The sequence below is a fragment of the Lissotriton vulgaris genome, unplaced genomic scaffold, assembly GCF_964263255.1.
Source record: "Lissotriton vulgaris unplaced genomic scaffold, aLisVul1.2 SCAFFOLD_2328, whole genome shotgun sequence".
NCBI classification, from domain to species: domain Eukaryota; kingdom Metazoa; phylum Chordata; class Amphibia; order Caudata; family Salamandridae; genus Lissotriton; species Lissotriton vulgaris.
In genome coordinates, this window is record NW_028243474.1 from 347,449 (window position 1) to 365,850 (window position 18,402).

The window sequence follows — 18,402 nt, forward strand, 5'->3', positions numbered from 1 at the left end:
GGGTGAATAGATGTATGGGTGGAGTGGTGGATGTATGGGTGGAGTGATGGGTGGAATGGTGGATGTGTGGGTGACATGGTGGATGTATGGGTGGGGGGGTGGATGGATGAGTGAGGGGATGGATGGATGGGTGAAGGGGTGGATGGATGGTGGGAGAGAGGATGGATGCATGAGTGAAGGGATGGATGGGAGAGGATGGATGTGTGTATGGTTGGAAGGGTAGATGGATGGGTGGAGGTATGGATGGATCAGTGAAATGGTGGATGGATCGATGGGGGGGTGGATGGTGGACGAGTCGGTGGGTGGATGGATGGATGAGAGAGGTGATGGATGGATGGATGGATTGATGTATTGATGGGTGAAGGGGTGAATGAATGGATGGATGAGTGAAGGATTGGATGTGGGGATGGATGGGTGATTGAGGAGGGTGGATGGACGGGGGGATGGATGGAGGAGTGAAGGGGTGGGTGAGAGGTCAATGGATGGATTCATGAGTGGATGAGTGGATGGATGAGTGGGTGGATGGGTGGATGGAGGGATGGGTGGCTGGGTGAGGGAGGGAGGAATGGAGAGAGAGGGGGAGAATGGATGGATGGATGAGTGAGGACATGGATGAATGATTGGCAGAGTGGATGGGCAGGTGTGTGCATAGATGGGCGAGGAGAGGAGCATGGAGATGGATGGGTCAGAGAGTGCATGCATGAGTGGGGGGAGGGTGGAGAGGGGGAGGGATGGATGGGTGGGTCGATGGATGAGTGGGGGGTTGAGTGGGTGGACAGATGAGTGACTGGGTGGATGGATGAGTGGGTGGGGGGATGGCTGGATGGGTGAGAGGGTGGGTGGTTGGATGGATGAGTGAGTGGATGGATGGGTGGAGGAGTGGATGGATGGGTGGAGGAGTGGATGGATGGGTGGAGGAGTGGATGGATGAATGGAGGAGTGGATGGATGAATGAATGGAGGAGTGGATGGATGAGTGGGAGGATAGCTTGGGTGAAGGGGTGAGTGGTTGGATGGATGAGTGGGTGGATGGATGGGTGGAAGAGTGGATGGATTGGTGAGGGGATGGATTGGGTGAAGGGATGGATGGATGGGTGAGGGGGTGGATGGGTGAGATGATGGATGGAGGGATGGATGGTGGATGGGTTTGCAAGTGGTTGAAGGGGTTTGGATGTGGATGGGGCACAGATGGAGGGAAGGAATGAATGGTGGGGGAGTTGGTGGATGACAAGGTGTACATGATGGATGGGGAGGGTTGTGATGACTTCCTTTGCCTTGGAGGATTGTGTTTTGAGCTGTGTGGTACACCTCTGTCGTTTCGCCACACCCACTCACAGGCCTGCAGTTTGCTAGGCACTCTTGTTGTGTTGAGCATTGTTTGCCGGATATGGCCCGTGGTGTGTGCGTTGCAGTCGATCATGTGGTGTGCCGGATTCCCGAGGTTTCGGTCGGGTGGTGGGGGGGCCCAACATCTAGGGGAATTCAGCTGGGGGGGCTCAACCTGGAAAAGTTTGAATACCTCTGATCTAGAGGGATAGGAAGGAAATACTTCCTTTCGTAACTAGGGTCTTAACACACCCAGCCAGCTAGGTGTCATGCTTCATCATATGGACCAGCTCCTCGTCGGGTCGGCGCTGCAATACCCAACAAGCACCCATAAAGGGGCTCTTTAGCGGAGATCTTTTGTTCCTTTGCCATATGGTTGTGAGTGGTCTAGATGGTGTAGATGTATTAGAAAAGTGACTAAAACAGGTAGGATTAAAAACAATAAGAGTGGCAACTCTCTGACATATTGGTTCAGTTCAGCTATGCTCTACTCTAGAGGTCGACATGTTTCATGCCCGTTGGTCAATGTGATCCGTGGCAATTCTTCAGGACCTAGTGAGTGAACTATCTACACAAAGTGGTGGGGCCCTTACAGAAACAAGCATTTGCAATGCAATAGGTCTCGCATTAGGAAAGTTTGAGCTATTGGAATTGTAAATGACAAATTTTTTAGTTAGGTTTTGTTTTTGAAAATAGCGAAATTAATAGCTTTGTCATTTACAATGCCAATAGTTATAATTTTTGCAAATGTGACACATATAGCACTTGTAATGCAATATGTGTTGTATTTACGTGACTTACATGTATTGATATTACAAATAACAATGGCTTTTAATTTTTTTTTACATAATTAATACTTAAATAAAAGGTATTGTAATTTATAATGGCAATAGCTTAAACTTTTGTAAATAACTTGTGAAGATTATGTTCTGTGTCTTTTATTGTTACAAAACTCCTAGAACAGAAGTGAAATATTAACATCGTTTTGTTACATTTGTAATAAAGCTTGAAACATTGAGAGAACATATTTGAACTAGTTGTTGAATGGTTGCGGGTGAGGGGGTGGGTGAGGGGGTGGGTGAGGGGGTGGGTGAGGGTGAGTGAGGGTGGGTGAGGGTGAGTGAGGGTGGGTGAGAGGGGGTGAGAGGGGGTGAGAGGGGGTGAGAGGGGGTGAGAGAGGGTGAGAGAGGGTGAGAGAGGGTGTGTGTGTGTGAGGGTGTGTGCGTGTGGGGGTGAGGGGGTGTGTGGGGGTGAGGGGGTGTGTGGGGTGAGGGGGTGAGTGAGGGTGAGGGGGTGTGATGGTGTGAGGGTGACTAGGAGAAGCTGGCAGTGTAGTTCTCCTGTTCCACACCTAGTGGCACAACATCACTGAATAAAAGAGGAATGGCAGTCCACACAAGTCAATAAATCGCATAATCGGCCATCGGAAAATGTGAGAATATTCGGACGCCGCTAACGAAGAAGGAAATCTTGCACAAACATCAAGATCCAGTGTGAGGGGCCCTGGAGCCGAACTGAAACCAAATTGGCACGCAGCCCTAACTGAGACACTGTGGTGTTCTACGGAGAATAGTAGCCCCTCGCAGTGCACTGTGGATTCTACACCCTACTCACAATAAAGAGGGAAGACATTTTAAGAAGCAGAGTGCATTTAAACAGCACTTAAAGTGCAGAAAGCATGTGCGATGCATTAATCCCCGGCAGAGAGCAGTAAGAATGACATGTGACGGCCGCTGCGACTCAGACACACCGTGTAGCATCCAGCATCAATCACAATAGCAGGAGCTGCACTCAGAGCGTCACCTACCTTTCAAGCCCCCCTCCCTCGTTTTTTCGTCCCACTTAATGCCCTGGGTGCAAAGGACGCACAGCTCTCACTGGCATCTTCAGCGAGTAAACACTGCGGTACATACACTATAATACAATCCTCGCACGGACTTTGCTAGGTTGTTCGGCAGGAATCTAGCCGGATGTAGCTCGAGAAAGCTCCTAGAGTAGAGGCTTGGGGTGACTGGCACACAGTTCACTGTCGGCGAGTGGACTGGAGAGCTGAGCTTCAGGGCAGCAGAGGGCGTGTAGGGGCACCTCACTCAGGCATCAATGCAGGGTTGGGGGGGTGGGTGGAGGGCGGGGGGGAAGCATCCTTAAATTAAGCAATGCCTGGACCACAGGGGTAGAATGGGGTTTCTAAAAGACCCAGGATACGGGCGTCTTCAGGTAAATGATTTATGTTTGAAGTCTGGGGCTCACCAGCTGCTACAGGAGGCCTCTCGTCTGTGAGGTGACAGCCGCTTCTAAAACTTCTTTTACGTCACGTGACAGCTCTTGTGCAAGCACAGCGCCAAAGTCCAATAAAGAGCTGCATTTGAAACAAGACGTGTGTGTGCGGACTTCCGTTTCCTGCTGGAAGCCCGCGCCCACGGAGTGGCTGGCTAGGAGAGGAGCAGTGGTTGGGACCTGCCGCAGTGCCCATAAACGATCAAGTGACACGACACGTGGGAAAGGTCTTTCAGTGGAAGCAATTTTTAAATAGTCAAAGCAAGGTTGTTTCCAAAATTATTTCTTTCCTATAACATACATTGGTAGAAGTTACTCTTTATAACAGTAGAATTCGTATGATTTTCACCTTTAAAATGTGTGTACATCACCAGACGAAAGTCAAAAAATAGCAACCAGACTCAACTGCCGTTGAAATGTAAGTGTTGCACTACAAAGGAATGAAATATCTTCCTGCTGAGTGTTTAACTTGTACACAACGCGAAGTCATGCACAACCCACTTCTTCCAGAGAATAAAAAAAAAACACAAGAGGCGTGTTGCTCTCGAGCCATGTACCAACAGAAGAGAAGTACATATTCATGTAGCTAAGAGGGCCGGAACTTGGAACACATAAATGATGGCTCATCCCAAATACCGATAAGCCCAAAAGAATATTTCACTCACGTGGACATGTAAAGATTGCGCGATGCATGGCACAGAATTAAGCGCTTCGACGCCTCGTCAGGGGTAGTAAGCGCTACATAAATGCAATTACAATTACAATGTGATTGCGCCACCCTGCTATAGTGTGAAGTCGTCTGTGCTAGTATCATTTAAGTGACAATGAAGCATGTCATTTGAGCCCACTACAGGGGTGTGACTGTTGTCACTGCGCAGAGCACACCTGCTCTGTGGGGCCAACGGACCATGAAGTCACAACTGCATGGCAGGACTGTATATTCCTGAGCTGTGCTCACTTGCCACCACCTATGAGGCGGATTATTCTCCTCGTGTTTTCTCGCCTAGCTCGGCCCGCAAACCCTCGGGGGCAGGGTTCAATGGCACACCTCTGCCGACTGCAGCCTTTCAACACCTGGCCCACGAGGGCTGCGCAGCCAAGGATGCTGAATCATCAGCAGCTGCAGCATCACGGCCATTTATGACATCAGCACATGGCCTCTAGTGAGCATCCGCGCATCCTTGTCTACGGCGTTCTCCCTGCCAGGTATCAGCATCCCCCGTGCAAATCTGGTGGCCCATCGCCATAAGATATATAACCCCTTGCCAACCCTGCTTCCCTTATACAAGCACCAGCAACCCGTGCAAAGACATGCATCCACTAGCTGACACTAGCACCCCTTTCCCCGTATCAGCTTCGTCTTTGCGCACACGAACACTTCCTCCTCGCACCTGCATCCCGTAAGCCCACAAAGTCGTGTCCCCTTGTTCACAACGAATCCCACTATGCTCACACAAACCCTTTACCCGTAATGGTACATTCTAATAGCGCCGCACTTGCCTGGCTCTGGGAGAACGTACGGTATCGCCACTACCCCACTTCTCTAGGAAGTGGTCCACGCTGCCCTTGCCATGTCAAGGAGCCGCAGATGTAGGTGCACGGCGCTCTTATCGGCAGATGCCGCAGCGGTTCCGTTTCGTCTTGGAGCCCGGGGGGGTGTCAGCCTTTACCGCTGCCCGGTGCTCAGGTCAAGTAGTGTACAGTACACTGGTATAGCGCACTCCAGTACCAACTGCCTCCGCCCTGCCGCTGCTCATCGGTCATAGCACCGCACATTACTGCTGGAGGTTAACGCCGGCCGGACTCAACCAGTACAATTACATAGGGGTAGCGCACTGAATCGTAAAATACAAAACGGCTGGAAAAGAATGACGCCGCCACCTGTCTCCCCTGTAGTTCTTTTTTCTGTCATAAAAACAGAATCATAGCATATTCGGCTGCCTCCGTGCAATAACAAGGACTTTAGGGGAGTGTTTGAATGTTTTCTCCCCTGGAAGCAGTTTCTTAGTCCAGCCCGCGGTGCTTCCCATTCTGGAACGCAAACACTTCGTCCTAGCAACGGCAGAGGAAACGCCTACCTTCACAGACAAGAGATGTGCACGCGTACGGAGTGCACATCTCCTGTCCGCGCGTGCCACCTCCTGTCTACCTTCAGCACCAAAGTGGCAACAAGAAAAGCATTGGCGGCCGGAAAAAAAAACAAGAGGCAGTGCGGGGGCCGCCATGGGAGGATCACAAGGCCAAACAGACTTCTCGAGGGCGAGCTGTGGCCTCTTGAAATGCAGTGTGTTGCCTAGCATTGACTGGCACAGGACGGAAGAAAGGAAAGAGGGGTTTCCTATAGAAAACGAGCCGCCCAGTTTACGCCGAAGAAGCAGTTTTGCCGGCGGGGGTGAAACCAGGAAGTCAGGCATCCTTGCCCGTGACATGGGCGGGGCCTGTGACGCGGCCGGAAGAGGCCGGTGATGCTCGTTGTTGCGGGGCTCCCATCATGGAGGGAGAGCCCCACGGTAGCGTGAAAATCCAGAGAAGTGCCCCGCGTGTGGAGATGCGCCGGAAAAGAGCACGGTGAGGGGGGGATCTGTGTGTGCACGCGTGTGTGTGCGCGAGAGCCCCGTGAGTGGTGGGGGAGGGAGGTGCGTAAAAAGCTATTACAGATGTCAAATTAAATTTAATACTGCTGGCATCCATATGGAGTTTAAAAATAGGGTAATCAGTGTGTTGGGGATGTTATTGTCCCCCCACCGATGTCAATAGGGTCGACATGTTTCTGCCAGATGGCCCAGTAGGGTCCGCGGCATTCATCAGGACCTAAGTGAAAAAACTACAGGCTCCGCTCTTACCAAACTGTGGTGAGAGGGTATCCACTGTGTGGGGTGACTAGGATCACACTCCACTGCGATATGGCCTCGGTATCTAAAGCCTGAAAGAAATAACATGAAGATGTATAATGAAACATAGCACATGATATAGAATAGGATTTCCTGCAGGAACACTATTTGTGAGTGGCTATGAGTGCAGCAATTAGTGTCAGTCATCTGTGCACTAGAAGAACAATGGAGAAGTGTTTCTCCACACTGCTTACCCTAAAGATGGGACAGAGTGCGCCATATGAGGGTGAGCCTGGAGACCCCTTTGGTCCAGTGCTAAAACGAAAATAATGAGGAGAAAAAACAACATAATGCCAGGTGTTTACAAGATGTTGGTAGTTACTTAGTGGAACACAAATGAAGTTCCACAGTATTTTCAGAATCGAAGTACCTGAAAAGGAAAATGGTGACACATTCTATCACACATTCATACTCTTACTGATCAGGCCCAGACTGGCCGTTGAGGGCATCAGGCAATTCCCCGGTGGGCCGCATGGTTGGGGGCCGGTTTTGGGCCCCTGGGGCCGTTTTTGTTACAGGGCAGTTATGCTGCAAAAACGGCCCTGTAACAAAAACGGCCGAAAACCGGCCCTGTCACAGAGCGCGGTCGCACCTCTCCCCCCTCCCCTCTCCTCCCGGAGGGGGGGAGGGGGGCCGGCCGAGCACTTTGCCAGGGCCGGTTCTGGTTCCCAGTCCGGCCCTGTTACTGATATGTGATGCGATCTCCGTTGCTGCACCTATGTGTGTGCTCCTCCTCTCCTCGATGTGGAGTAAGTGGTGTGACATCCGTCAATATAGTGTTAGCACTAGGTAATTAGGGCCAATAATGGTAAATTAATGTCTACTAGGCCGTCGGAGTGTCAGATCCGGGGTCTCAAAAGTCACGCTCTAAAAGATCAAGACTGCTGCCTGACCTGCCAAATATGGGCTTCCGGTGAGAGACCCTGGCCTCCTGTTATGCGTGCATTCGGTCATGTAGCACCCAGGGCGGAGCCCGCGTCATCTGGCGACTGGGCGCGGGAGCTCAGGAGTGTCTGCCTGAAGTGCATGCGCGTTGATGCCGAATTATGGGCATGATTCTGTAGAAAAAAGTGTGCACTGTCACGGAGCGAGGAATCCTTCATGTTTAGTATTTAACCGCATCGCTGCGGCGGTTATTTTTCCGCTACGCTGCTTTTTTCTAAAAGCCGCGTTAGATGACGAGCTCAGCTCGTCATCCGCACACGACCACCGTGGCTGATGACGAGCTGAGCTCGTCATCAGCATCGAAGGGGTTAAAGGTATACTGTTTCCATTGATGTATAGTGCACAGGAGTAACTGGCACACATATAGGCACCACAGAGATTCCCCAGTTACTGGGGTATTTGCATGTTAGTAAATACAAATGGTAACATTAACGGTGGGTCAAAGAACCCAACGTGAGTTGCACAGTGATCAAATAAAGCGCAAATGTGGTAGATTGTGCCGGGAACGGGTGACTGGAAGAGAGTGGACAGGCGAGTGCTTGTCTTTCTAAGTGGATCCCATTGGGTGGGAGTGTGGCTCATTGTGGGTCACTAAAGATAGCTGCGGTGATAAAATTCTCATGATGTAGGAAATTTAATCAAGGCATACTTTATGAAAATGTAGGTCTCTGAACAGTTTCTGCGCACCCAGAGGCATTGGCCTACCGGCAAGTTGTTCTGCAGGGCCTTTGGGTGAAAGCTTTCATATAGAAGTAAGCTATTCTTGTCTCTTAGTTTGTTGTGTACCCTTGTGCCAATGCCATCTGCATTCATTGTGATGTCTAGATCCCAAAAAATACCATGGTCTTTGCTAAAAGAGTGGGTGAATCTAAGATGTTGGTCTTTGGTATTGACCCATTCCACGGTGGTTTTGGCTGTTTCCTCATTCCCTCCCCAGACGATAAAGACATCGTCAATATACCGTTTGCATGTCCTCAGTTTTTCCGTGAAGGGGTTGCTTGCATGAAAGATATGTTCTTCCTCAAACTGGTGCACGTAAAGGCATGCTAAGCTAGGAGCAAATGTGCTGCCCATAGATGTACCAGTGATCTGGTGGTACAGCACTTCCTCAAATTCAAAAAACGTCTCAGTTAAGGCTACCTCAGCACATTTCATGATGAAGTGTTGTGAGGAAGTTCAATTCTGTGTTCAATAGAATGTGTTCAATAACTTCTAGTGTGCGCATTTGGGGAATACTCGTATATAATGCCTCTATATCCATGGTGATTAATAGATCTTCCGAATTATTGGTTTCCAAGTCTCTCAAGAGGCAGAGCACATCCTTTGTGTCTCGTAGGTAGGATTGTGATTTTTGTACGACAGGTTTAAGGAACCAATCAAAAAACTGTGATAGCGGCTCGAGAATTGATCCGATCCCAGATACAATTGGTCAGCCTGGTGGAGGTGCCTTCTCTTTATGAATCTTTGTTACGGTGTTCTGGGGGACTCATCACCAAGAAGTCACCCTCTTGTTTTGTAATCCAGTCGTTACACAATGCTTCGTCCACCATACCCTTGATCTTAGTGGAGAGGCAACGTGTTGGGTCGTCCGAGTATTTCTCATAGCTGGTGGCATCGGAGAGAAGGCGGTTGCACTCCTCCTGGTACATAGATTTGTTCATCAGGAAAATCGCACCCCCTTTGTTGGCTGGCTTTATTGTAAGCTCAGTGTTTTTTAGTTTCTCCAATGCTGTTCGTTCCCGGTTCGAAAGGTTCTGAAAGCCCTTTTCTTTTTTTTAATTGATTTCTTCTATCTCCTTGAGAACTGCCTGCTCAAACGCTAGTATGTGACAGGGGATTGTCTGAGTGGGAGGCACAAATTTGGACTTTTTCCTAAGACCAGTGTTGGACTTTTCACTCTGCTCGTCATTGGGTTCACCGAAGTGATTGCAGAGTTTTAACTTCCTGAAAAATTGTGCCAGTTTGGTGTTTAGTAGAAATGGGTCATTCGTAGATGTAGGAACAAATCCTATACCCTTTGAGAGTACAGTTTCTTCATTGTCACTGAATCTAGAGGCTAAGGGGTCCTGCCGTCAGGAGCTTCGAGCGCCCCAGTTCAGACACAAAGACACCAGAAACCAGCCCCTGGAATCATATCCTTAAAAGCCTGAAAAGTCTACAAACCCAGCATAAAACCCGGAAATGCGGTCCGGGAGAACAAGAGGAGGGGAAAAAAAGGATAAACTCCCACAAACTACCTCAAAAATCGTAAAAGTGGAGGGGAAGGACGAGGACAAGGGCAAGGAGGGAGCCTGTATGTATGTCAGTCCCGGTAATCCTTCCACAGTCCTGGGCCAGCTAAACACAGAGGACATATTAATTACAGAAGCAGGGCACGGGTGCGCAGCTACAACAGAAGCACCAGCCGTCGAGGCAAGCACCATGGAAACAGCAGAAACAACAGAAAAAAAAACAGTAGATTCTACCCCCCAAGCCAAGCACTCTGGAAGCAAGAAAACAATTTGTTCAGCTTTAAACAGGCATAACTCCTGCTCGAACAGCAGCAAACGGGCATTGATTACAGACTTTCTAAAGGTAGCAATAAAAACTACTGAGGAAAATCGGAATCGACACGTGCCCAATCATTCCAAAGTTACCAATACAAATATCCCAACTAACGCTGATAAAGACCTCCAAAAAGAGGACAATTCGATCGGTCTAGGTGACAGAAGTGTCACCAACAGCGAGGTTAAAAGGAAGGAAACGAAAGAACCCCTGCATATGGGATTGGATTCCACGCGTGATAAGCACAAAGACACCAAACACCCCCAATTACAAACACCTAAAGCCCTCCTCTTTTCAGAAATCTGCCAAAGTAATCCTTTTCAGGTAACTGAGGCTCTCATTCACTTTCATTCGCCAATTTTGGGTATGCCCTCCCTGTCCCAGCAACAGCAATCTTCATCTAGCTATAGCGGACACAGCAGCCCAAACGGGCACACCAAAAGGGAGTCATCACATCAGTCGAATATAATCACCCCGAGCCCCTTGATGTCCGGAGCTCTCTCCCCTGCCTGTCGGCGGAACTCCAAATCAAATACCTATAATCAAGATAAATTTGATTCATTGTCCCGCTCACCGGAAATAGATAAGTACAACTGCCAGGACCTCAGTCAGGGCAAAGTAGACAATAAGATCTCAAGCCAATCAAGTTACCCAGGATTCTCCACCTATTTACCGCTTTCCCAAAACAAGGTATCACCCACCATATTCTCTGGCCGGCTGAGCGAACCACCCACAGGGCACATTCACCATTTGGAAAACCGTGCTCGCCAATCACCAGTAGAACAAAATCGCCCTTCCACGTCCTCAGTCTGGCCTCACCTGCTAAACACAATGGACACCATCAGCAAAGCAATGACTCTTCACGCAGACAAATTGGATACCCAAGTCAACCTCCTGAACATTCTTGCCATTCATGTTCAAGGGGTGGAACAAAAGTTGTATAGCTTCAACGAGATGATCTTGAGGGTGCAGCGAGACCGGGAAACAGCTTACCAAATGTGTCAATGCCACTGCACCCAAATCATCGATAAACTAGCCTCCGTGCCAACCTTATTGACAGAATTACTGGTTACAACAAGAGAAGTTTTGACTAAGTCCCCAACACCAATAGAGATTGAAAAAGAAGCGCCGAAGGAAAAGGTCTTGGACGGTCTTAACTCCCCTGTGGGGTTTAAAACCAGCAAAACGAGTTCAATCCTCAGACCAACCGAACTAAGCAAGTCAACTACACCTTCACCTAATCTACCAAGCACACTTGACAATTCCGGTGCTTTGGACTTATCACTTCAAGCTCAATGTAAGCAGTCTCCATCAAGACAACTAAAAGTATCCAAGACACTAACTAAACGAAAGAAAACTACTGAGAAAGTCCAGAAAGACCAAACACACAAGCCAGGCACCAGATCAATTTCGGCTAAGATCTGTTCAAAACGGAATTCCTGAAGATGACAAAGTACCACAAAATAGCATTGAATCAGCCAGGCCCAAAGAGCAATCGACTTCACCTCCTATACCGTTTGTCATCCAAAGCACTTCAATTCTCAACTCAAGGGAGCCACCTCCGCCAGAAAAAATATATAGTTTATTCAAACCTACAGCAAGTAAGGTGAAAAACAATCTAAAAACTCAGGCCACACAATCAACAGTAAAGTGCACCTCAACGACCACAAGGGAAACAAGACTGGGGAAGCCACCTTGACCCAGGAAATTGGCCCAATTGTAGGCAGTAATTTAGAAATAAATAGGGGAGGTGAAATCCATATACAAAGAAACACTCCGGAACCCCGAGATTTATTTCCGATTTTCCCAGAGCCTAAGGCGGAGAAGAACGAAATTAGAAGGAGCCCTGTAAAAGAGTGGCCGCACGACACGCCAAACAATAATGAATTGTTTTTTAACCTCCAATATGTCTCAAGGGGAGTGCATGACTACCTTAACAGAACTGCATTGCTCAAATTATTTAAAGCTATCCCCTCCTGGAGCCATATCAATTCCAATGATATCGAAAGCATTGAGTTCGAACAAAACTCGAGTCCCACGGCTCAATAATTAACAATTGCCACATTCACCAATAATACTCCTACCGAACAGATCTGGCAGCAGAAGGACACGTTTGCCAAATGGGGCATTGAGCTAAAAAAGATAGTCCCTTCCTGCTATCCCAGTCCATTACAACAACCACCTCACTCAATGTGTTTCTTAAAAGGGGCAATAGGCCCAGATCTACGCAGCCTCACAAAGGAGAAAGAGTCCTTGGTCAGGAAAATAACCATCACTTTTGCCCATCCTGAAGCCAGCAACCCCCCGGGTTCCCGGCACCCGAGTATGACAGTTACCCCCACTGGAAAGGCATGAACAACCCCAACAGCTTCACACACATACCAAGGTTGCAACATATGTTCTTGGAACGTGCACGGCCTGCACACAAAACTAGAAAATCCTGACTTCATGGATTTCATAACACAGTACAATATTCTTTTGTTTCAAGAATCATGGCAGAAAAGCCCTTCTCCAATAATTGGTTACAAAGAATTTCAGAATCCGGCTAAAAGAGCAACTAAATACGATAGAGCAAAAGGGGGCCTCTCCACCTTTATTTCAACAGAAATCCCATGGCACTCTTCTATAATAGACCTAGACTGCTCTTGGATGTTATGTGTCAAACTAAAGGCCTCGTTGCTCCACATTCTCCTTATACTCAACATCTACATCCATCCGGCATCGAAGCAAAAGAGCTTAAGAATCGAACAACTAATCACATCTCTAATAACACTAAAACTAGCCTACCCAGATGCTAACATCATACTGTCGGGTGACTTCAACATGAATTTACAACACAACTGCAGTAAGGACACAATAGAGGCTATATTAGCCTCCAATCGACAGGTTTCCCTCGGTAAGAGATGCGCAGCTCGCCTGAATGATCTCTCAATGCAAGTGATCAATGGTCAAAGCCTAACAGATAGGCCCCAGCACATACAAGGGTCACCCAAAAATCATGCTCAACCATCGACTACACGTTTACGGATTACGACCTTTTCCCGTACATTGAGAACTTTCAAATAAAAAATAGGGCAGAAAGCGATCATCTACCACAATCGTTCACTTTACTAGGTAGTTTCGTACTTCCAGAGAAACCAAAGGCGATGTCTTCCTTAACCCAATGTTATAACTTAAAACGCCTCTGCTGGAAAAAGGAAAACATTGAGGATACCACATGTATATACTCCGGCCTTTTGGAAAGATCGAATCTAGAAACACTGAGCATAAAGGCCTGGGAGTCCTTCATCCATGTCATAAATAACAAATTTTCCAAGCACGTCCATGGCCATAAAGCAGGAACTTTAAAGGGGGCAGCCTGGTACACCAAACGCTCGAGGAAACAAAAACGTAACTAAATAAGTACATCAGACAATTACGATCACGGGGACCAGAACACCACCAGGGAATCCTTATCACAATTGCAAAAGCAAGAAAGGAGCACAATAGGGACATAAGATTGGCCAAAAAAGAGTACAATGAACACATATGGGCAAAACTGCTCTATGCATGTAAATTAAGGGACTCCAAGCGTTTCTGGGAACAAATTAATCAGTTAACTAATGGCAGGAATCGACATCATAACTCAGATGTAATGGATACAACTTAGAGAGCCCACATTGAACATCTATACAACGAAACTCGATCTCCAATTGCCCCGAATAACGGAACAATAACAGCAAATAGGGCCGGCGGCGGAGGACAAGCCAACAACACACTGACCCATGAACCGTCTCAAGACTCAGAGTCTTTTTCTGCTGAAAAAGTACTAAAGATAATAAAAAACCTAAAACCGGAGGGAGCTCCAGGCCCCAATGGACTACCAAATGCCCTGTTTCGGCATGACCCTCCATTTTTTTCTCGCCTCCCGACTCCCCTTTTTAACAAAGCCATAACATGCGGTTTGATTCCCGAGTCCTGGAAAGGAAGTATCCTTAACCCAATCCACAAGTCGGGTTCCCGCTCGGATCCCTCCAATTACAGATTAATCACATTGATAGATGTGGAGGCGAAACTATACGCATCTAATCTTTTGGTTGAGCTAGAGGCTTGGGTCAGCAGATCAAACTTAATACCTTACACGCAAACTGGATTTCGGGCAGGGATGGGCACCCTCACCAATATTTCAGCGGTTACTCTCATAGCCAATAAGTCATTTGCAAAATCTAGGCCCTTGTACGCCTGCTTTATCAACCTAAAAGCAGCTTTCGACAAAGTTTCAAGAGCCAACTTATGGGCAAAAATGCAAGACTGGGGGGTTCCGCCACGACTCCTGATGGCCATCATCAATCTATACTCACCTACGTGGGTACAAATCAAGAAAGGAGATGGGTCCAGTTTAACCGGCAAAATTCCAACATCCAATGGGCTAAAACAGGGTTGCGTACTGGCACCCTGCCTATTTAACATTTACACCTCCGATCTTGATAAGCGCCTCAGGTTAATCCAAGCAGACCCTCCAAAATTGGGAAAAAAACCGATCCCTTGTGTCCAATATGCCGATGACATCGTCCTGCTAGCACAAACTCCCATAGGCCTACAGAAACTGATCACAGAACTAGGAGACTACGCCACCTCGAACCAACTCACGATTAACCATGAAAAAAACCAAAGTTATGTGTTTCTCGAAATCTATTAAAACACCGAAAATTCTAACTTTTTCCTGGAATTTGGGTGAGCATCAATTGACAAGGGTTACGTGCTATAAATACCTGGGCTTTCAGCTAGATTGTAAACTCAACTTCAAATCACATTTGGACCAAGGTCGCTTGAAAGCCAAACAACTGTTGTTTGCTTTTAAAACTCTAAGGAAAAAAATTATAGGATGCTCCACCGCCCACCTGCTTAAAGTGATTGCTGCAAAAATGTTACCTTCTATTTCATACGGCTCAGAAATTCTGAATACTAAAGATGCCACAGTCCTAAATACAGCACAATCTATACTATTTAAGAGACTGTTCTTAATTCCGCTATACACCTCACAGGCACAAATCCGCCTAGAATATGGTCTAAAAATCTGATTATGGCCAGACAAGGCGCCCTAGTAAAATACTACTGGAGGATGAGGTAGGCAGAAGATAACACCCTAGCCCAATATTGCTGGGTCGAGATTGAAAACCAAAAGAGCCTAGCTAACTCAACCACAGCAGCCCTGAAGGAATCCCTGTCGGCATTACAGCTAGAGGATGAGGGAGGCAGAAGATAACACCCTAGCCCACTATTGTTGGGTCGAGATCGAAAACCAAAAGAGCCTAGCCAACTCAACCACAGCAGCCCTGAAGGAATCCCTGTCGGCATTACAGTTAGAGGATGAGGGAGGCAGAAGAGAACACCCTAGCCCACTATTGATGGGTCGAGATTGAAAACCAAAAAAGCCTAGCTAACTCAACCACAGCAGCCCGGAAGGAATCCCTGTCGGCATTACAGCGAGAGGATGAGGGAGGCAGAAGATAACACCCTAGCCCACTATTGTTGGGTCGAGATTGAAAACCAAAAGAGCCGCCAACTCAACCACAACAGCCCTGAAGGAATCCCTGTCGGCATTACAGTTAGAGGATGAGGGAGGCAGAAGAGAACACCCGAGCCCACTATTGCTGGGTCGAGATTGAAAACCAAAAGAGCCTAGCCAACTCAACCACAGCAGCCCTGAAGGAATCCCTGTCGGCAATACAGCTAGAGGATGAGGGAGGCAGAAGATAACACCCGAGCCCACTATTGTTGGGTAGAGATTGAAAACCAAAAGAGCCGAGCCAACTCAACCACAGCAGCCCTGAAGGAATCCCTGTCAGCATTACAGCTAGAGGATGAGGGAGGCAGAAGATAACACCCGAGCCCACTATTGCTGGGTCGAGATTGAAAACCAAAAGAGCCGCCAACTCAACCACAGCAGCCCTGAAGGAATCCCTGTCGGCAATACAGCTAGAGGATGAGGGAGGCAGAAGATAACACCCGAGCCCACTATTGTTGGGTAGAGATTGAAAACCAAAAGAGCCTAGCCAACTCAACCACAGCAGCCCTGAAGGAATCCCTGTCGGCAATACAGCCAGAGGATGAGGGAGGCAGAAGATAACACCCGAGCCCACTATTGATGGGTCGAGATTGAAAACCAAAAGAGCCGCTAACTCAACCACAGCAGCCCTGAAGGAATCCCTGTCGGCAATACAGCTAGAGGATGAGGGAGGCAGAAGAGAACACCCGAGCCCACTATTGATGGGTCGAGATTGAAAACCAAAAGAGCCGCTAACTCAACCACAGCAGCCCTGAAGGAATCCCTGTCGGCATTACAGCTAGAGGATGAGGGAGGCAGAAGAGAACACCCGAGCCCACTATTGATGGGTCGAGATTGAAAACCAAAAGAGCCGCCAACTCAACCACAGCAGCCCTGAAGGAATCCCTGTCGGCATTACAGCTAGAGGATGAGGGAGGCAGAAGATAACACCGAGCCCACTATTGTTGGGTAGAGATTGAAAACCAAAAGAGCCGCTAACTCAACCACAGCAGCCCTGAAGGAATCCCTGTCGGCAATACAGCTAGAGGATGAGGGAGGCAGAAGACAACACCCTAGCCCACTATTGCTGGGTCGAGATTGAAAACCAAAAGAGCCGCTAACTCAACCACAGCAGCCCTGAAGGAATCCCTGTCGGCATTACAGCTAGAGGATGCTTGGCTCACCCTCACAACGTACTCCGGTTTTTAAATCGTAGTCAATAACGCTATCAAACGGACCTCTTTATTAACTGATAAAACGTCCTTCGCAAAAAAACATCATGCCTGGCTGTGATAAAGGATTACGAGAGGCTGAAGCCGCAACAATACCTTTTGGAACAATTCTCCCATCAGAAAAAACATTATCTGACTTTGATACGCATGGGGTCTTTCCCCTCAAAGGATTTGATCCCAAAATGGAAACAAATATGGCCATCCAAGGAGTGTCGTCTCTGTGGTCAAGGGGAAGAGTCACTACTACATTTTCTATGTACTTGCTCTTTTTTATTGGAAGCCCGAAAATCCATTCTCCGGGAGGCTCTAAGGAAGGAACAAACAAGAACATGTAGAGCAGCGGTCATTAAATGTCTCGGAGGGTCGTCAATTCCTCTGTCCTGTAGAGCCATAATACTATGGAAAATCGCAGCAAAAGAACTGGCAAAATGCGACCCTGCCAAGCAGCCAACTAATTAGCAGATTTCTCCCAAATGCATTGTTATATTCGTCATTATTTTTAAAATAAGTATCTCCTTATTCTGACATCAACTTTAAGTCTTTTTAGGTTTTTAAAAATGTATATTCCAAAGCACTGCGTTTTATGATGGTTGTCCATCCTTTTATGATTTTTTTAATGAATCAAATAAAAGTATATTTTGACTTGACTACCACAAGCTCACATGCTGCTCATTGGAGAAGCCTGGTATAAAAAGTCATACAAATATCAGAACACATGGTACCACGCTGTTACTATTCAGATGTGGAACATCTTCCCTCTCAGGCATCACCTCTTGGCCAGCTCCTTGTATATGTAGGGCGATCTCCTGAACCCACACGCTGATAATCTATGGTGAGCTCCAGCCCTTTCTTGCTGTCAGACATTGAACTGCAATTGCCAAATCCATGACAGAGCTTCAAGCTATCCATGAAAGCACTTTTATAGTCCGAGTATCCTGAACTTCTGGTATGGCACATCCCCCTCCTTGGTCAACATTTGGGACCTCAGGAAAATACTGCAACAAATCCCTCTGCATCGTCTTCCTAGCCATGCATCACACGTCAAGGTCTCAGATGCAAGGTACAGTAAAATGGAAAGATAAAAACAATCCTGGTGTTGGCCCAAAGGGAGGGTTCTGCCACTGCACCTTGGAGGACCTGGGGACCCTTGATACAACAATTAACTAATGGCAGCCATTTGACTAACTCACCTGTTTCCACAGTAGAGTTGGAGCTGGTTGAGTTGGAGCTGGTTGAGTTGGAGCTGGTTGAGTTGTCAGTGGTGCAGAGATTGGCAAAATATTTCTCTTGCTTAAGCACAAAGACCAGCGATGCCCATCCGAAGAACACACCAGCAAACCCCACGCACTCTATCAAGCCAGTCAAGAAGGTGGCCAGGCGCTTGGCCAGGCCGGCGACCAGTACCATCACTATGTCCTGTTAGTGGAGCTCAACAGTTGGTAGGTAATGTGGCAAGCGTCCTACAGAGAGAGTAAAACAGGACAATGGCTTCATTAAATGACACACAAGTGAGGGGCAGCACTTGGATTGCACGCGTTTTTTATTTTATATCAGAGACACTGAGAGAAAAGGAGAGAAAAAACACTGTATACTCCTTAATCTATAAAGCCATGTAGCTCCCACCCGCAGAGGCCTCTGTTCTGCCCACCTGAACCTTTGCC

At 47.7% G+C, this 18,402-nt stretch overlaps 1 protein-coding gene across 1 annotated transcript in view; it reads right to left on the reverse strand.

Moving 5' to 3' along the window:
- LOC147668339 (uncharacterized) overlaps positions 1-18,197 on the reverse strand; it is a 354,881-nt gene extending 336,684 nt beyond the window's left edge. Inside the window, exon 1 of the mRNA XM_086948585.1 lies at positions 17,932-18,197. Within this exon, the coding sequence (XP_086804711.1) occupies positions 17,932-18,148 (217 nt within the window). The 5' untranslated portion in view covers positions 18,149-18,197. The remainder of the gene's footprint in view (positions 1-17,931) is intronic.
- Between the last annotated feature and the right edge of the window lie 205 nt (positions 18,198-18,402).